We start from the raw sequence: 21,415 nt of genomic DNA, 5'->3' as shown, positions 1-21,415 counted from the left end.
AACTACAAAAATGAGCAGATGTAATTAAGAAAAAAAAATCTTAAAGTGACATCTACCTCATGTAACAGAAGCTCATCAATGTGTCGGAACTCGTTAATGGAACACTTAGTTAATGTGCCACTCATGACAATACATTAAACAGAAGCTGTGCAATGTGTATACAGCGCTTATACTATATGCTAAACAGCAGTATCAACAACAATGCATGCATTTCCCATCACTCTCAGACTCTTATTCTTTTTAATGACTCTTTATTCCTGGTGTCTATGCAGTAAGGATTTTACAGTAGATGCATATAATTGATCAAGTCATTTAAATTGTTCACATAAATTACCATTTCTGTTCAAAGGGAAAAGAGAGTCTCAAAATCTGCAGTTAGCCAGGACTAACACAGCATCAGGCTAATATAGCCTTCTGTTATTCAGTCAGAACTATTTCTAATTTTCAAGAAGTGCAAAACATATCTGCTACATCTTTTAGCAATACTACTACTAATAATAATCAGTAACAGTAATTTTATACAACTGCTTTACATATCAGTCAGAAATGCTATCCAAATTGCAAGTAGCCATCTCCTTTCTAAGGCCTTGTACCATGTACTTACTACAAAGGACAATCAGCAGCATTAGGACACACAGCATTGCTTTCTAATAAGCTAATTAAGTTACAGTCCTTGACACTAAAAAAAAGCAGGTTGATATGCACAGGAGCAGAGCTTATCAGGATTGGTAAATCATTACGGAAAATTGCAGTATGTGGAAGCTCACATCCCACAGCAAAACCTGTCAACCTTGCTGATGCCTGGTGGCTAAACACCTATGCCAAGCATCATGAGACGTGGTCTGTACTGAGCCACAAGTAATAGGCTGCTCATGTATTTTGGTACGATAGTTCAAACATGTTACATGCGTCTTCCAGGGTGTCATCTATATTCAGCCTCATCCAGAAAGATTTTTGTTTCTTTTGTAGCTCTCTGCGCACACAGCGGGGACAAGGCACAGTCTTCGATTTGCACTCCATGTGGAATACTGCACCACAGATTTCACACCTGCCAGAAGAGACCAGACAAAAACAGTCAAAGCACAAGAAATTAAAGTATTCGTTTTTAACACTATCTGAGCTCCTGATCACACTAAAAATTATTTTAAGTAACATAAGGTGCCTATCAATTACACAGTCCAATAAAAAAGGCATATCTAATGCAGCCACAAGCTTGTTTTAATATATATATATATATATATATATATATATATATATATATATGTATATAAGCAGGCTGGCCCTAAAGATCCCTTACCAAATATGAATAACTACTATACATTCAAAAGTAGTTAAAAACAATATTACTCAATAACTTATACTAAACATTAAAAAAATATATATAGCTTTGGTACAGCAGACTCAACTACTATTAACTAAGGAATACGCTAGATGAATACTTCAGGAAAGCAAGACGGTTATATAAAGCAATAGTCAAATCAATATTGTTTCCCTCTATTATGGATATCTTGGTTTTAATAATGAATTCTTGTAAACTTAAATCCCAGAAGAAGAAAGCTCTAGTAAAAATCCACATGAGTAATGGAATTAAATCTCAATCATATTATCAGAAGATGTTTATTTAATTATTTGTCTTTTTGTACTATGACATTCCAAGTGGGCAGAGGCCCAGAAAGAAGAGCTCCCCATTACATACATACATCTGAATCTTTACTTTTTGCCAGGTAGTACAGTGATATTCCAGCCTGCAGACCTAACCATGAAATGACAGAAATGACAAATCTTATTTACAACCACTTATAAGCACCAGCAATTTGATAAAGACCAACGTTAAATAAAAGGCAAACCATATTCAGAAACAGGAAGTATGACACCTTTGGCTAAGGTACTTTTAGCTTCTGCTGTTAAACAAGGCAAACCAACCTGAATATGCAACCACAATTTATGAAATGAAGTTAGTTAGGCACTCTCTTAATAAACTGTGATTGTGGATTCAGGTCAGTGAGCCTTGCTGGTTTTCAGTACTTTTTCACATTGTACTGAATTCTGCTGCTAACAAATACTACCTTCTATAATAGGTTTCTAAAAGTGTTTTAACCTTTGCTAATGTTTTATCTATGCACATTGAGAAGTATAACCGAGGCTCTAAGTAAAAGATGCTTATATATAAGAAAAGTGAAAAGAATGCCACCATTATTTGATGATACCAGGGATGTTGCTATATGGTGTGTTGGGGGAGGAGACATGCCCTACAACAATCTAGAGTTAAAATTTTGACATGTGAGGTTGTTCTGCTGTTTGCTTCATTGGGAATGTAACAAGAAGAAAGCATAAATACAGGTGGCAAAATGAGAATGAAAATTAAAAAGAACAATGATGGATTGACAGTAGATGTACATTGTCTTTTGTTCTTTCTCTGGGTATCTCTGTCTGTGAAGTCTGAGAAAGTACAGTTTTGTACCTACCATAAATGTAGATGTTCGAGTGTTCACACTGCTGCAGTCATCACACTGGGGTTATCCTGCCATCAGGCGGTCCCGCAGTCGGCCAGAGTTCCAAAGTCTTGGTCCGGCGTCGGTTGCTGTCGCTTCTTCCCTGACGTCAGTGCGCCAGGGTATATAAGAGGCATCTGACGCCATTTTCTTCAGTTTTTCTTGCCCCAGATGTCAGGTGCCCCCACGTAGGTAGGCAATACATATTGCTAATAAAACATATAAAAGGAATAAAAGGAATACCTTCAGTTACAAGCAAATACACCACAAAGGTTGTACAGGATAGAAAGGTATAGAAAAGTTCAGCTAGGTCAGAGGGGATGGAGGGAGGGTAACCTGGACTGCAGCAGTGTGAACACTCGAACATCTACATTTATGGTAGGTACAAAACTGTACTATGTTCATCGTGTTACACTGCTGCAGTCATCACACTTGGGTTGAATCCCAAAGCTAAGGATGGGCGGTGGAACTAAACAGGGTTTGGAGAAGCTAGTAAGCCCTGCAGAACTGCAGTGGCAAAGCCAGCTCTGGTTTTAGAGTACAGTGGTAAGTGATAGCGCTTGGTGAAGGTGTGCACTGAACTCCAAGTTGCAGCCTCCAAAATATTCTTGGTTGGTACCCCTCTGAGGAAGGCTGTTGATGTTGCTGTAGCCCTCGTGGAATGGGGCCTAATGTTACCAGGTACAGGTTTCCCATGGTGTGTGTAGCAGAAACGGATACAATGTCCTATCCATTTTGAAATGGTCTGTTTTGGGATAGCCTTTCCTTGTGAACCTGCAGCATAGGATACAAAGAGCTGGTCAGATTTCCTGAAAGCCTTAGTTTTATCCAAGTAATAACGTAATTGCCTGTGAATGTCCAAAGAGTGTAGGAGCCTTTTCCCTTTGTTCTGGAGGTTTGGATTAAAGGTGGGCAAATGAATGGTTTGGTTTAGGGCCACACTGGATACCACCTTTGGCATAAAGGAAGGGTTAGTTCGTAAAGTGACTCTGTCTTGATGAAAAATGATAAAAGTCTCCACTGCCATTAGGGCCTGTAACTCTGAGACTCATGCTGAAGTTATTGCTCGCAGCAGGGCAGTTTTCCAAGACAGAAACTGTAAATCAGCTGTAGAAGCTGGTTCAAAGGGCGGTAGTGTAAGTTTTTCCAAAACAAAGTTGAGATCCCAAGTTGGTGTTGGTGCTCTTCGGGGCGGTCTTATGTTCTTAGCCCCTCTGAGGTACTGTCTTAGTAATGGATGTGAAAATATAGGAGGATCCGTGTTGCATTAAGCTGAAATAGCTGAGGTGTGGATCTTAATAGATGAAAAGGAAAGTCCTTTGTGCAACATCTCAGTTAAATATTGTAGAATCTGAGGAATATTTGGGACAAGGGGATTCTGGCCTTTAGCCTGGTTCCAGGCGCAGAATCTTTTCCATTTGTCTGAATAGGCTTTCCTGGTGTTGGGCCTCCTGGCCTCCAGAATGACATCCATAACAGCTTTAGAGAGAAGTGTTGACTGGTTGTTTAGGTAATTTGCCATGCAGCCAGATTTAAAGTCTTGAGCTGGCTGTGTAGAATCTGATTGTTTTGCTGAGTGAGCAGGTGAGGAATATGAGGTAAAATCCATGGTGGGCCTTAAGCCATGTTCCTTAGTATTGGATACCAGTGATGGAGTGGCCAGTCTGGAGCAATGAGTATCATTTGTGGCCTCTCTAATCTGGCTTTCAGCAGCACCTTTGCCAGAAGAGGCAGTGGAGGAAAGGCAGACACTGTTAATGTTTTCCAACTGAATGAGAGGGCGTCCACTTTCCAAGCCAGTGTGTGGTATGTTCTTGTGTAAAATTTCCGTAGTTGGTAGTTTTGGGGGGAGGCAAACAGATCTATGTCTGGGCTCCCCCATTTTTGAGTTATCATTGCGAATACTTGTGGATCTAATTTCCACTCGTGAGGAGCTATGATGTTTCTGCTTAGATAGTCTGCCAATGTGTTTTTCTTTCCTGGCAGGAATTGTGCTTGTAGTTGAACTTGGTAGGTCAGTGCTGTGTTCCACAAGGTCATTGCTTGCCTGCATAGGGGGTAGGAATGTGTGTCCCCTTGCTTGTTTATGTACCACATCATTGTGGTGTTGTCCGTCTTTATTAGTAGCTGTCCTGGATGTAGGATGTCCTTGAAAGCTGCTAGGACATTTTGTATAGCTAGCATCTCTTTTTGATTGATATGTAGATGCCTTTGATCTGCAGACCATTTGCCCTGAATACACTGTCCTGCCATGTGTGCTCCCCAGGCATAGTCCGATGCATCCTTTGTCATAGTTTGCCTGGCTGTGGGTAAGGTAAAAGGCTGACCCTTGTTGTTGAGGTGACATGTCTGAGCCCACCATAGAAACTCCTGTTGAAGGCAGGGAATGAGTGGTATTATTGTTTACAAGTTGTGGCTGTGTTGAGTCCATACGCTTTGCAGGTACCATTGTAATTTCCTCATATGCAGTTTTGCATATGGTATTAGTAGTATGCAAGATGCCATGAATCCCAAGGCCTGCAGAATTTTTCTTGCAGGGAGTTGGGTCTTTGTTGCCATCATTTTGAAGTATTGAGTCAGTTGTCCTTGCTTGTCTGGCGTGAGATAAGCCATATGGGCAGTTGTATTTAAGCTGGCACCCAGGAATATTATGTCTTGTGAGGGCACTAGTTTTGACTTCTTTTCGTTTACTGTGTACCCTAGGCAACTTAATAGGTTTTTGACAAACGCCAGATACTTTAAAAGAATGTCCTTGCTTTCTGCTTGAATAAGGCAGTCGTCCAGGTATGGATATATTTGAATTCCTCTTTGTCTGCAGTATGCAATTACTGGTGCCAGGCATTTTGTGAAGACCCTGGGCGCAGTAGATAAGCCAAAGGGCAGTGCAGAGAATTGGTAATGGGTTGAATCTGCTATAAATCGGAGGTATCTTCTGCAATTTTGTCTGATAGGGACATGCAGGTATGCCTCCTTGAGGTCCAATGTTACTAGCCAAGCCTTCTTGCCCAGCATGGGAAGAAGTTGCTGTAATATTAGCATCTTGAATTTGGGTACTTCGAGATATGAGTTTAGAATTGAGAGGTCTAGAATGGGTCTCCAAGCTTTGTCCTTTCGGGGAACTAGAAAGAGTCTTGAGTAAAATCCTTGTCCCTGCTCCTGTGTAGGAACCTGTTGAATGGCTCTCATGTCCATGAGAGCTGCAATTTGTTTTTGAGCCTTTGCCCATTGATTTGGTGGCAGGTTTGACATTCCTTTTATCCTTGGTAAAGTGTGAAAGTGGAATCTGTATCTTTGAGAGACAATATTTAGGACCCATTTGTCTTTTGTGATGATGCGTCAGTTGTCTGCAAAAAGTGTTAGCTTTCTTCCCAAGGGAGCTGCCAAGAGGGATTTGCTTGGCAGTCTGAGGGGTAAGTCATTGTGTTTGTCCTCTAGTAGTTTGAGATCTGTCTTCTCCTCCTTTCTGGGTTGTGGCACCCCATTGTCGAGGCTTGTAAGAGCCTTGTGACTGACCTCTGCCCATTGGGCGTCTGTATTTGCCCCTCTTTGGTCTGTCAGAAGCTGGAAAGGACCAGTTTTTGGTTGGCCAATTTCTGCTGAAACGAGGGGGTTGAACCTGTAAAAAATCCTTGACCGTCTACATAGATTTTGCCTTATCTTCCATTTTCTTTAAAACCTCTTCTGCTTTTACACCAAATAAAACATCCTGCTGTAAAGCTGCATCCAATAAATTTGCTTTTATATGATCAGGTAAAGTTTGTTCTTTTAACCAAGCATGCCTACGTATGACAGACCCTGTCACTGCTGCTCTACAAGAAGCTTCCAATGAATCCAATCCACATTGTAAAGTATGTTTTCCCACTTGTTCAGCTGCATGCAACAAATCTTGCATTTCCTTGTAATCAGGCTGCTCTGTATGTGTGATCATTTTTTGTTTTAATTGAGACATCAAATATTGTTGATATTTCAGCATGTGAAACTGGCAATTTAAGGCACTCATAGCTAGAGTAGCCATCTGTCTAGTGCTCTAGAATCCTTTTCAGAGGGTACAGGATTTTTAGCAATAGAGGCCTTAACCCCTTTGGGACCCTGGGAAATTGTTTCTGGATCAGCAACAGGGCTTTTATATAGGAATTTGTGTGAGTCAGGGACTCTGTAGTATCTGTCTGGTTTGACTGGTGCAGGAGGTAGTGAATCTGGGTTAAGACTAGATTCTGAATAAACATCATCCACAATGTCTAACACTGGTGGAATAGCAAGTGGTCTGTGCTGGGGTAGTAAAAGGAACTCTCTGAGCCTTTTCTTAGAATCAGAGTAATCCTGGCCTTCCCAGAGGAAATGTTCCCTCATGGTATGTAAAGTTTCCCCAAAAGAGTAGTCTTCTGGGGGAGATGCTGAAGGAATAGACTCTTCAGCATCAGAGTCTTCATAAGGGGGAAAAGAATATTCCTGTTCCTCAGAAGAATCTGAAGAAATTGAAACCTGGTCAGAGGAAGCGTAGCCCTCCTCCTGTCTAGGCCTTTTATCAGGAAGGGGATGGGAACCCCTAATTAGGGTAATTAAGTCTTCAGCCATCTTAAGCATCTGTTTCTTAGGCATGGGGCCTTGTACTGGAGACTGCTGTACAGTCTTCTTTGGTTTTAAAGGAGTTTTCAGCTTTGCATAGGATTTAATAGTGAGTGTAGTTGGTCTAAAGACACCTTCTGCAACTGAAGGTGTTTCAACTGCACCGAAATCTCCTTCAGCCATGGAGTCGGAAGAGCCTAAAGATAAAGGTTGTGGAGGCCTAGCAATCTCCTCTTGGGAATCGGATGCTGCCTGGGGGTTCTGAATCAGCGGTCGTCAGGGGCTGCGTAGGTGCCTCACTGAAAACCGGAGAATCGGCGACTGGCCTAGCAGAGGCCTCGGAGTCTGGCTTGGGTCTCGGCTGCCTGTCCTTATCTTTGCGTTTTTTTATGCATTCCAGTCGTCGGTTGCTCCGACGGCATGGTATAATTAAATTTTCTACCAAAATAATGTCGGGCGAAATCAAACCGACATTTTATAGTTCTTTTGTTAAACCTAGAACAAAACTGCCAACCTGGACGTTGTGGTCTGGGCCTAGGCAAGGAATGCAATAAGAATGAAAGTCCTTATGAGGTATTTGCTTCCCACAAGAAATGCAATTGTTAACTTTTTCTGACATCGGACTGAGGCAAGAAAAGGTTCCCCAATGGGGTACTTATCTTTATTGAAGACTTCGGTCTGAAATTCGAATTGAAAATCTCAGGAGTCGGTTGACCGGCACTTGCGAACTGCTTCTGCTTCGGGCACTGCGCGGCAAGAAAGACTGAAGAAAATGGCGTTGGATGCCTCTTATATACCCCTGGCACACTGACGTCAGGGAAGAAGCGACAGCAACCGATGCTGGACCAAGACTTTGGAACTCTGGCCGACTGCGGGACCGTCTGACGGCAGGATAACCCAAGTGTGATGACTGCAGCAGTGTAACACGATGAACACCTCCAACTGGGGCAGTCCTCCACAGTCGTCAGTCCAACAGGTAAGAAAACTTTATTTAAATAACTCATAATACCTAAATTATTTTAAATAGTGCATGCTACTTCCTTTTTACTTTAAAGTGCACTGCAAAGTGTCACAGCTTTGGTTTAGCACCATATCCACAAATAAGATATTTCAGAATAGGGCTTGCCAGTGCACAATAGTGCTATGTTGCTAAAAACGTGTCCCATATTTTTAATTCAACAGTGTCATGTTAAATGGTGGTCTACGAACATTTTAAATGTTACATCTTGCTTTCTGCCACAACTAATAAGCAACAGTGCTACATTACTAAGAATGTGTGTACTATTTTTTTTTAATTCTGTGTGCTACTTCCAGGTTATCAAGAGCAATTTAAAATGTCATAGCTCCAGCAAGGATCCCCAACCACTGTCACAGCTCTAGTCAGGGAAGTACACTTTGTATATGTCAGAACAGCACTATAATGTTAATGTGTGTCCAATCTGGCAAAATACAGAGCAGAATGCCAGAGTTCTACAACGCCAAACATTGCTTTCTGTAATGATCTTGAAATATGGCATGTTACTTCACCATTGCTATAAAGTGCAATATAAGATGTCACAGCTCAAACTGGTTTCAGTAAGTAACCAAATTGTGTTGAATTTATAATGTTTCCATATGTAACTACATTCTAATTTCTATGGACCCCCAGCCTCCTATGAAAATGATTATCCCATTTATCAAATGTCAATTAATCAATAAATAAATACATATGATAAGGAAATTTCCATGGGTTTTAATAAAATTTGGAGTTAAACCAGCAGAACTATAATCTGGAAGTTTCTTCAGCTACTGATTTAAATTCTGAATGGGAACAGGAGAGAGGGAAAAGGATGGAATGCAGACCCCTAAGTAGGCTTCAGGGAGACCATCATTAGAAGACTGAAGATAATGATGGTTACATGCTGATTTTTTTAAGTAAAGGAGAAATAGGTCTGTAATGATCCCAGGATCTGCGTGAGAATCTGATATGATTATTATGCTTGGTAACAGGTTACTTTGCTGCATTAGTGTACCATTCAGCTTAATCACTCCAGAAAACACCTGGATTTCCCGGAAGTATAAGCTGCTTTTCTTTTCAAGAAAGAAACTTTAGCCTTATTAATATATTCAAAAAATAGAAAAAATGGCCTGGACATGCCAAAAAAGCTATAAGTAGTTTATTCCACAATAAAATACAAGTGCTTTCACCCTGACCATTTTTCCTATTTTTTGAAGTTATTAGTTTTTTATGGTCTGTTTGCTTTCCTTATTAATATATTGTTAACATCCATTTCTGGTAGCAGAGCAGCTGACACGAAATAGATGTGAATGTAATTTAAGTGCACCAGGCTGCAGTTTTGGCTTTTATGTCACATCTATTCTCTTGAGATAATCAAGGTGCAGGATTATCAGAAATGCATTTAGTAATTACTGGAAAATATATCTTTTTGTAGAGGCAAAAGTGTATTACACAGATGTTCAAAAAGGCTATGGTGCAATCATCTTGAATGATGTTACAGGACACCAGTCAGCATTAAGAGGGTCTATAAGTAATGTAATCTCAATTTATTTATTTTGTAGATATAAAGCTATACTAAACATATTCTCAAAAAAGCCTCCAGTGCAATCTTAAGATGTTACATGACAACAATTAATATAAAGAAAATCCATAACCAATAGGATTTCAGTTTATTATGGACACTCTTTTGACCACATTAGTTCCACTAGGCCAGCAGCCTCTGTTCAGGGAAGACCCAAAGTGGCATTTATATAGACTAGTTGAAATCTGGTTGTAGTAGCATGAAATTTCCCGTATTCATTTCAATAAATGGCACAGGATCTTTTACATACAGCTGGGCTACCACAAACTTAGACAAATGGGGGCCTCAGTTCAACATCTCATCCAAAGGATGGCAAACTTAGAAATGTAGCTTTCCCTTTTGCTGCACTGCAATGCCAGTACTGGAAAATAATTCAACCCCATAGGGTGGCAGCAGAACCCACAGTCTTGTGATCTTCCAGCACTAAAGGTGAGTGTCTACCTGTTTAGCCACTGGCACTGCAGTATTCTGTTTAAAGAACTAATACATTACTGTTTTTTTATCTGCTGTTTGAGGTTTTTGGCAGATAAATGAGTGAAGTGATCAATGAATTCTGAAGAAAACACTAGCAGAATTAAAAGTCTGTGTGGAGAAACAGTTATCACCCAATAAGATTAATATGGAGCAATCTGTTAAATATGGCTTATGCCTGTTAGTGAGTCAATGAAAGCAGAATTAGAATGCCTTCCAATAACCAGCTAAACTGTTAGTCTGATGAATGATGAAGTCCTTTAAAATAACTGAATTTGGTGGATCCCTACTATATGATCGAAGACGCAGTCTTTCGAATGCGTCTTAATCGAACGTGAAAGCACGAAACTGCATATAAGCAAATTCTTTCCCAGGGAAAGAAATCGCTTGGCCGCCTTCGTTATTTTGCTGTTTTCATCACTGTAGTACGATCTCGGAGTTGGTATACTTAAGTAGGGGGTGTGGGGGGCAAAGCCCTCTACTTTATGCAATGTTTTAAAGTTTTTTTTTTTCTTTTTTGGAACAGCGATTTTTTTCCCTGGGAAAAAATAGCTGTTCTAAATGTTCGAGACTGTAAGCTTTCGCCTACATGAGGTCGATAAATCACTGATTTAATATAGACCCTATCTCGTGTACTTATACAGGGAGAGAGAGAGAGAGAGAGCCTCTAAAATATTAATAGCCACAGATGGAGGAGGAGGGAGGGTTGTACACAATAATAACAGCAATATTAATAATAGTAACCTTAGGGTAACTTACTAGTAGACAGGAACAGGACAGAAACGTGAACTGGACAACACAGGCTCTTCTCAGTCATGACAAAGATTGAGTGTTACTTTACTGTTTTTCAATAAAACACTCAGCTTTTCACACGGACTCTATGGTCTTTGTCTATGATCAAAGTCCAAACTTAGTTTTATACTTCTGGTTTATTATCAACTTGGTGAATATATTGTTTTAACATATTTCTTAAGCATAACTAGGCTGTACCTAGAATTTCTGAACCATCAGTTCAGCTTGTGTTACTAACTATTGTACAAGTTCATTCTTTTTGTATATCATGTCCATTAAGTTAACGCAACCCATCCAAAAACATAATCTAGTTCCTTTCCAATTTTAATGAAATGGTATCAAAATGCAGCAGTTTCACCAGCAGTATATGTAGACTAAAAAAACTGCTTGGGATATGATTCATACGGACATACATGACTACAGATGCTCTCTTATAAGTATAGTTTCCTTTCATCCACTTTCGCATTCTAAAAGCTTGCATCAGGCTTATTTTAAATTCCTTTGAGTACACAATTCGATAAGTATGAAAGAATCTTCTGCACTTCTGGTGAGTCAGTGGCATTTAGCAGTCTGATCTTATCAGGTATATTCTTACATTATGGTTTGTGGTGAATGAACTGAAGGGCAAAAAGCGATGCGGAAAAACATGTGTGAGGACAGAAACCCTGAATTTTTTCATAGCCAATCAAATATAAGAGAAGTGAAAGTAACCAACAGCAAGCTTTCAGTCTGCTCAGCATCTAAAACTACCCCAGGCTACTAACGCCTCTCCTTTTACCCCTATAATGTTCTTCTAACCAGCATCCTCTACAGAACTATGGTTGCCACTTGAAAGTAGATCATAGCAAGCAAGATCATTAATACTCTGGGCTATCTCTTGTTTTCTTTCTCTCTCTCTCAAGAGACAGACAAAGGGGCATATACTTCTCAGAGGTACAGGCAAGCACAGGGGGACTATGGCTCACCAAGTTCGCAGACGACTGCAAATTAGGGGCTATAATTGACTCTCTGGCTGACACAGACATCCTCCAACAGGGTCTCGCGGAGACAGATACCTGGTGTCAAAACCATGGTCTCAAGCTAAATGCCAAAAAGTGCACAGTCATCCCCTTTGGAAAAAACAAAGTACCCACAAACTACCACATAGGTGGTAGCCCCCTAAATATGGAAGACGTAATAAGGGATCTGGGGACCCAAGTAGATAGTAACCTCTCCTTTGATAATCATATTGCCAAAGTGGTTAGAAAATCTTTCCATGTGGCCCACCTAATCACAAAAGGGTTTGCATCCAGATCGAAAGAGGTCATTGGGCCCCTCTATGCATCACTCATCAGATCCATCATAGAGTACAATGCCCCATTTGGGATGTACCTTACAAGACACCTGCAACAACTGGAAAGACCACAGAAGTTCCTCACCAAGAGGATCACTGGCCTCAAGCAGATGCCCTATGCAGCTCGACTGAAGAAACTCCAGCTGTACTCGGTTGCATACCGCCTACTCAGAGGTGATATCTGCCGGACATACAAGGCCATGTCCAACCCAAAACTGATGGACATGCTCTACCTAAAGAAAACCATATCCCCTCAAGCCACTTGCTCCAGGGATCTAAACCTCACCACAACAGTAAAGAGGACATGCTGGAGGGATAGATTCCTGTCCCAGAGACTTCCCATGCTCTGGAACAAGACTCCAGTCTATATTAGGCAGAGCTCCTCGCTAACCCTCTTCAAGAGAAACCTTGACGAGTGGATGGGAAACAGAAAGTTTACCCAGAGATCACTTCAATGGCTCTGCTGGACAGAGGCACAGGGAACTAATCTAAGGGGGCAGCGGAAGCCAATACATTCCAGCTAGGCTTATAAATGCCTTCGGGCAGATAGCCTAGTACCTACCTATGGATGTGATAAACAATATCTATCATTAAAGTAAGTACATAATGCTTTCATGTAGTGCCAGGAGGCCCATCTTCATCAGACAAAAGGACAGAGTCCCAAACATATCCTCCTGGGTGGCTATGTCAGGAATATACCTTGGATCACACTGTATCTGAAGAAAGATCTAGACATGGAGATCTTAAAGAGTCTAGCAAAAGTGTTCAGTGAAGCCCAGTTATCAGCTGCAGAAACACCATCTGAAGATGCATTACCAACATAGCTTTAAGTTTATGGTTATTCAGACCGTATGTCCAAGTATTTGAGGAGGGGACCTTAAAAATTTCACTGAAAGATGTGAGCTTAAGTGGATTATTAGACTCAGGGCCAACAAGATACCTGATCTGAATGAAAAGGTGCCCCTGAAGCCTGTACTGAAAGCACGTAGGCTTATAGCAAAGTAGTTTTCTGAGTAGTGTTTCAGTTTTTTACCTTGTGACTCTTTGTATATACATTTTTGAATCTAGGTTTTAGTGTATATAGCTCTGGTCTGTTTATATGTCTTATTATATTTTTATTTGTATTTTACACAGTGCATATTTTAGACAGACTATTATTTATTTATGCAGTCTTGTATTTGGAAAGGGCTCAATTTTTATTGGGAGTTATTTGGAGCTTATCCATGCCCAATATTTTGTAATGGCTTTCTTGCCTGGTTTTAAAAATTGCCTATCCATTTTATATTTGTAAACATGACTGTGGTTAGGTTAGATTAGTGTTTCTTAATGTTAAATAGTTTTTTGGTGGGAATATGGCTTTAGTGGAATTTAATGGACCTGATATATGTTAGATTATTTTGTTATTCAATTAATGCATTATATAAAGCACAATTGTCTTCCCTGAGTTTTACTGGTCTGAGGAAGCCTGAAGAGGTGAAAGCGCTTACCAGTTCATGAATAAATTGGAAATATTTTTACTCTCGCTTGGACTGTTCCTGTGTTGGATGTTTGTATGCATGAACCTCTTATGTTTTTGAGAGTCTTCAGCCTTTGTAAAGTGGTTTACCACTGTTTCATGGTCACTGTAATGTAATTGATCAATGTTGGGTATATCTTATGCATCTTTAAGCACTCCTTTTTCCATGAATGTAGGATGTTGTCAAATGCTTTTCTGTAATCTGTCCATGCTATACTTAGATTCTTCCCCTTTTTACAGTTCTCCATTTATATTTAACAACAAATGATACTTTGTTCCATATTACTTTCTATTGTTAACCTTTTTGTTCTATTGCCATGACTGAGTTTTCTTCTACAATGACTAAACTCTGTCAGCATCAGTTCCACTGTATAGTTTATACATTGTCGTCAGCATCAATTCCACTGTATAGTTTATACATTGTCGGAAGCCAAGGTATTACATAAGACATGATAACAGACAATTTATTATCTCAGGGATAAAAATTCAAAGGGGATGTTCCAGGGTGACTGTGTCACTGCTGCTGTTTTGTCTTGCCTTTAACCCATTAAGCTGTCTACTTCATCAGGTCATGGTTACAATCTGGCTCATGGAAAAAAAACAAAGTGTAGAGACTTTTTATCTTTTTGTGAATGATTTAAAACTGTGGGGTGTCCAACCTTTTGGCTTGCTGGGGCCGCATTGAGTGAACAGAAATGGTCTTGGGGCCGCATATAAAATATATCATATAGTTAACTTTTTCGTTGCTCCAGAAGACCACAGTCGACCTCCTGGCTGTACTGTAGGTGCATTTGAACAATGAATAAATGTAATAAATGCCTAATATTTGCCTTAAAATTCTAATTCTCATTCTAATTATCTAATCTAACAGTTAACTCTAACATCTTAGTTTATATATATATATATATATATATATATATATATATATATATATATATATATATATATATATATATATATATTATTTTTTTTTTTACAAATAAACATATTCACTACAGCACTAGCATTTCTCACTGGGAAAACCATTCCAGCAGTCCAACTACGTAAAATGTCAACATCAGCAGTCCTACAATACTAAAATCCACAAAAATAAGCCAAAAGTTTCTTGGATAATCATCTTCATTGGGGTAGTACAAGGCAAATAACTCCAGTGGGAAAAATTAAGAGAAGACATCCACACTTAGTTTACTGCCCCAGTTGAAGTAAAGTAAAGAATTCACATTACTGACTTAATAAAACAATTCTGAATAAGCTACAAGAGGGTCTCACCCAAACAAATAACTGGTGCCAGAAATATGGCCTTAAGCTAAATGCCAAAAAATGCATCATCCTCTTTGAGGAGAGTGATGTCCCCACAAATTATCACATTAATAACAATGTTGTAACCACGCAATCAGTCATATGGTACTTGGGCACCCAGGTTGATACAAACCTGACTTTTGACCACCACGTTGTCGCCATTGTAAGGATAGCTTTTTACATGGCCCACTTCATTAGTAAGGGTATCTCATCCAGGGACAAGGAGGTCATAATATCCTTGTATTCTTCCTTTACAAGAGCCATTATTGAGTGCAATGCCCCTTTTGGCATGTGCCTCAGCAAAACACCCTGCCAAAACAAAGACTACAACCACTTCTGACAAAAAGGTCAAAGGACCAAGTTCACTTGGTTATCCAAACAGACTAAAAAGCTTCTTGCTTTCCTCTGTCTCTCACTGGCCCCTATAAATTTCATCATTGGCTTGCTTTCCAGGCTAAGAAAGACCCTGCCTTAAGATACTTCCTCTACATCAGAAATACTGGTTATACTTAAAACGCTCACTACAAAGACCACAGCCTTCACTGCAACATAAACAAGCCACTTTTTATGGACAGGTTCTTGACACAAAAACCTTCAACTTCTGTAAAAAGCTCCTCTCATTATCAAACAATGTAGTTCAGCAACACGATGGTTGGATGGATAGCCATAAATGTAGTCCTTGGGTAAGTAGCATAGCCTTCATCAGGCCAAATGGAAAATCCACATAATAACCTTTCCCAGCTGGATGGCTAAGATCTAATATTAGTTACTCAAGTCTAGTTGCCCAAGAAGAGGGACATGTTTAACTAAGAATTCCATTTGCAAAATTATATTCAGTATACATATTAAATCTCTCTCTCTCTCTTACACTTACACACACACACACACACACACACACACTCGCGCGCGCAATAAAGCCTCTACTTGTAAAATAGGCAACCTCAGTAATCACATGACACCCACTCACTGAATGAAATTGTCTGGAAGTCAAAATATCTGGAAAAAAAAATCATAATAGAGATGGATTCATCCATGTAATTTCCCACCACCAAAAGGACCTTCAATAAATCAACAAACAACTGCTCGGCAAAAAGTAAATCAATAAGAAAACCATAAACGATAATGCTACATACCGGTGTGAACATATAACTTGTGTCAATCCCCAGGTTTATCCATACCAAAAGATTGTTTCAGAGCTTTCTCCTAAAAACTTAAATCATTGATATTTGCCTTGCTGTAATTATAACTGTAAAAAAATGTTTTTAAGTTTATTCTGTACCTCAATGATTCTCACTGTTATGAGATGCAATCTCTGCCATATTGTATGAGTACTACATCCATAATTTGCTGCCTCTCTCTCTCTCTCATGTATTGTATTATACTGTTTTATGTTATTTTTGGAGCTTTTCTCCCTGGGCCTCCACTGAAAATGGACCTGTGTCCAGTCGGACTTTCCCGGTAAACAAATGTAAAATAAAAATAAACTTCCCTCCAATCTAAAGCCATTTGACATTCAGACATTTTAATTTGTGCAGAAGTTACTCACAGACTGACAGTTTACTGAGCTGTAATGCTGACCTTCACTTTTGAAAAAAACAAATTCCCAGACTTTGTCAATAGCTCAAAGTGTAGAGAGGATTATTTATTTATTTATATTTGGAAAACATCTTTAAAACTGTTAAATTGATTACACACCCAGAAACAGAAAAGTTATTGTGATTATGTAAACCACAGACTGCTGCAAGAAATCAAAGTCACATTAGCACTCTATGCTTATGTCCGAACAGATGAATCATATCTGTCAATTCCAAAAGAAGTAAAGTAGCTTAATAAGAAGGTTATTTGCAAGGTTACATGGCAGTTTATATTGGAAATAAGCAGAGATATTAAAAAGGCTCTGTTTTTCATAATTATACCTAAAAGTCTTCCAAGGTAAATACAACTTCTGATTTAGTATGGAACCATACTTCTCAACCTTAGAGCAAGAAATGTGGACAAAGCGAAAAATAAAAGTGGGACACAGGCGCAAAAATAGTTATGCATCACAGACACCATTGAAACAACTGTAGCTGCAAACATTATACATCACTTATAATCTTTCTATCCCACCATTGTCAAACATTATATGGCTCATTCAGTCATGCCTTCTTTTGCACCAAAGAAAACCATGCTTTGAAATGACAAATGCATTAAAAATAATAAATAAAACACATTGCATCAACATCCTGCAACTTCTTAGGGAGGGTGGCCTGATGGTTAAGGTGTTTGCCTTACAAACACAAGGTGCAGGGTTTGAGTCTCACAAGGGATAATTGGCTAAGCTTAAAATGGCTCACAAGGGCAGTTAGCTTAGTACTAACCTATGAACCTGCAAGCAACCACAGAGCTTTCACTGAAACTAGGGCTGCTTGTTTCCCCAGAATGACAGCTCTCCCTAATTAAGTCTAATGGTATACAATCTACCAGTATCTGGACTACCTGAAATAAATTAAATTATGGCCTGTAAATTGAAAGTACACTTTGTTTAATTAAACTATATTTCTAAGCCCACTTACTATATTTTTTCAGTAACATCCCAATATCCATTTCCAGGTCACTTTACAAGACATTGGCTGTTGTAGACTTGGCATCCTTCAGAACCCCACAAGCCCACGCTAATACATTGTCCATTAAATGTAAATATCCATCCACTGTAAATGGCAAGAAGCTGCGTACCCAAGTATTAGGTTTTGAAACAAAGAAACATTCTCCACTGTCCATAAGTCTCTATCTTTAATAATCATCTAATGTTGCAGCACTCCCAGCAAATAAGCACACACATACACACAAATCCCCAACATTAAAAAAAATGACATTGTGCCCACTTGATTTGCCAGTATTGATGATCCGCCAAAGCTATGCTTACTGTTGTCCAATCTATCACTGCTTAGAACCCACCAATGAAAAAACAGTACTAGGTGCTTTTTTGTTTGTCTGAAAAAACAATACAGCTTTATATGCTACAGTCCTACATAGTCAGTCCACTACTGACCCATTAACCCTAGGCTGCTGTCTCATTCTTACTCCCTGGAACTGCATTACCTTGGATGACTACTTTTATTTCCTAAAGACACAAATTGGAAGATGAGGCAAAAATTCAGACATTCTTTGAAAATCCATACAGTTAAGAGGTATGAGTTCATGTTCAATACAACACTCTCCCTGTCAGGAAAGCCACAATTTAATGAAAGTGTACTCAATGTATGATATATTTGTGAGCTAACTTGTTTGTGTTCAGTAGGTAGACTGATCATTGTTAGCCTCTTTGTGCATGCGTGCCTCTCTGTCATGCACACATATACACACACATACACACACACTCTTCTTCTACTTTCACGCACACAATTCTGCTTTCATACATGCACTCACTCACTCCGTACTTACCTATAAACACAGGTAATTGCTGTCCCTTTCAAAGGCAACAGCGGCAAATCCATACGACTCCCTCTTCAGCGAGAACACACACACACATTGTTCGGCGCAAAATAATGGCGTAAACACACTGATCCTTTTTTGGCTCAAAAACAAAACTAGAGGGGTGCTTTGGCACATGTGCACACCGACATTAGCGTTACAGGTCACGGGAGTGAAAAACACAAAACAAAAAAAGTGTTTTGGGGCATGTGTACATCAATGTTGCAGTTAGAGGTTGAGGGCCGCATGGAAGAGCTCTGAGGGCCGCATGTGGCCCGCGGGCCGCAGGTTGGACACGTCAAGTTCATCAGATGAGGAGCTGAAAGCACAACTGGAAATGGTCAAAACTTTCTCAGATGATATAAGAATATCATTTGGTCTTGATAGATGTACAAAAGCAACATTTAAAGCAGGAAAGCTGTAGCATGAATAAAATATCAGTTGGTGACAGAAATATGATATAAAGGAACTTGAGCAGGAAAGAGTATATAGACATTTGGGAACTGATGAAGGATCAACAATAAAACATGAACTAATGCAAACAAACCTCAGTAATGAATATATTGGAAGACTAAAATTAATACTGAAAACAGCCCTGACATCTAGGGACAAAGTCCAAGCTGTAAACCATTTGCTGTTTCTGTTCTAACTTACAGTTTTGAGGTGACTGACTGGTCCCAAAAGGTATTTGATCCTTTGGACAGGAAAACAAAAGAAATGCTTCAAGCTTATCAAACGATATATAAAACTCACAATATATCAATATTATATATTTCTAGTTCTGAAGAAGGTATGGACCTTCTCTAAACTGATCACATGTATAGAGCTGCAATAGTAGGACTGCATACATATCTGCTGACCTCACTAGATCCAAACATAATGAAAGTTTTAAAACATGAAGAGAACACATCTAAGATGAGTTCCCTACTTAGTTTAGCAAAAGCATATTGGTGTTGAGCGGGAATGGAAACCAAATCAGAAGTAGACAAAAATCAGGCATTAACTTAATGTGCCAAAAAAAAAAAAAGAAGAAAGAATATAAGGAGATGGTCAGATGAGAAGGCAAGAAATGTGGAAAAGGCATAAATATAGTTGCAAGTACTGAAAACTCATAAAACAAACTCTTATCAAGATGAAAGTTTAATATTAGCGGCCCAGCATTGTGGACTACATACACATTAGTTTATTAAGTCCATAGAACATATAGGAGAAACAGACAATTGCATGTACTGCAAAAGAGAACTGGAAACAGTCACACAACCCGTTGCTGGGTGTGATTCACTAATGGTGGATGATCTGTATACTGAAAGGCAGAAAAATGAGAAGCACTGGAAATATTAGCTTCAAACCATTATATATCACATGTGTGTGTGTGTGTGTATATATATATATATATATATATATATATATATATATATATATATATATATATATATATATATACACACACACACATATACACCCATTACCAACAGTTCAAAAAACAGATGCAAAAAAACCCCGATACAGTAGTCCCTGAAAAGAATACAAAAGTAGTATTGCTCATTAAAATAGTTACACTCAATGATTACTGTGTCTTATGTAAAAAGACACAAAGTCATACAATACCAGGATTTAAAGGCAAAAACGAGGTCAATGTGGAAAAAGGATACCTAAACAGTACCAATAGTAGTAGGAGCAATGGGTCTCAAAAAAAATTACACTTGTATTTAGACATGCTACTGATACATGTAACACTGCATGAATTACAGGTAGAGTCATTTCTTTCTTTTTTCTTTAAACAAGAAACATCTTTATTAAATTAGCACATATGGCATAGGCAATCTTACATTTATAGAAATGAAAACAAACCATACTGACATAATTTTAGTTGCAATTATACATCACTTATAATCTATCCAGTCATTGTCAGTCAGACATTACATAGCTCACTCAAATCCTGCCTTCTTTTAAACCTTGTTCCTCCTCTGCATGTATTGTTCCCACAATTCACATTTTTTCGATGTAATTTGCTTCTATCCCTTTCTAAAGATTCCAACTCCAGTTGTTTAATCTCTGTTACTAAATTCACTGCTTTTAGTACAGTTGGTTTAGACTTTGATTTCCATTTTCTAGTAACTGCTTTTTTGGCAGCCACCAGAATTAGACTCAGTGAGGCCTTACAATGTCTAGACAATTCTGATTCTGCACCATAGCTCAAAAAAAATTTTCCTTAGTTACACCAATTTGCTCACCCAGTATCTCTGACAGTAGTCTGCATGGAATTTTTAAGTCTGCCAAGTGCCAACTCATTAAACTCCCAGAAAATATGCTCCCAATTACCCCTTTCTTCCCCACAACACCTCCAACATTTGCTGTCTAAGTGAGGAAAAATTCTTTGGAGTCTACTTGGGGTATAAAAATACCTGTGTAAATAATTCCAAGCAAAGATACTATATCTTCTAAACTTTGTTGCATATAGTGTATATAAAAAGTGTACACACCCCTGTTAAAATGTCAGGTTTTTGTGATATAAAAAAAATGAGACCACAATAAATCATTCTTCCCACCTTTAATGTGACCTATAACCTGTACAATTCAACTGAAAAAACAAACAAATCTGTTAGGGGAAAAAATATAAAAAATAAAAAAACGTACAATAAGTTGGTTGCATGTGTGTGCACATCCTTAAACTAATAGTTTGCTGAAGACCTTTTACTTTAATTATAGCATTCAGTCTTCTTGGGTACACACCTGCATTCAATTAAAGAGACTCTGATTAACCCCAAACAAAGTTCAGCTGTCCTAGTAGGATTTTCCTGACATTTACTCATTTGCCTGCTACAGCAAAAGCCATGGTTCACAGAGAGCTTACAAAGCATCAAAGGGATCTCATCATTGAAAGGTATCAGTCAGGAGAAGGGTAGAAAAATTT

At 38.8% G+C, this 21,415-nt stretch overlaps 1 protein-coding gene across 3 annotated transcripts in view; it reads right to left on the bottom strand.

Annotated features, from left to right (window-relative positions):
- Positions 1–234: 234 nt before the first annotated feature.
- The window catches only part of PLEKHM3 (pleckstrin homology domain containing M3), a 1,264,948-nt gene continuing 1,243,767 nt past the window's right edge, over positions 235–21,415 (bottom strand). For all 3 annotated transcript variants that reach the window (XM_044060533.1, XM_044060535.1, XM_044060536.1), the window contains exon 8: positions 235–1,048. In XM_044060533.1, the coding sequence (XP_043916468.1) occupies positions 871–1,048 (178 nt within the window). In that variant the 3' untranslated portion in view covers positions 235–870. The remainder of the gene's footprint in view (positions 1,049–21,415) is intronic.

This window comes from Protopterus annectens, chromosome 2.part0 (genome assembly GCF_019279795.1).
Source record: "Protopterus annectens isolate FY-2018-M chromosome 2.part0, PAN1.0, whole genome shotgun sequence".
Classification (NCBI taxonomy): Eukaryota; Metazoa; Chordata; order Ceratodontiformes; family Protopteridae; genus Protopterus; species Protopterus annectens.
The sequence above is the reverse complement of the archived record's forward strand: the minus strand, read 5'-3'. Positions and strand labels throughout refer to the sequence as shown.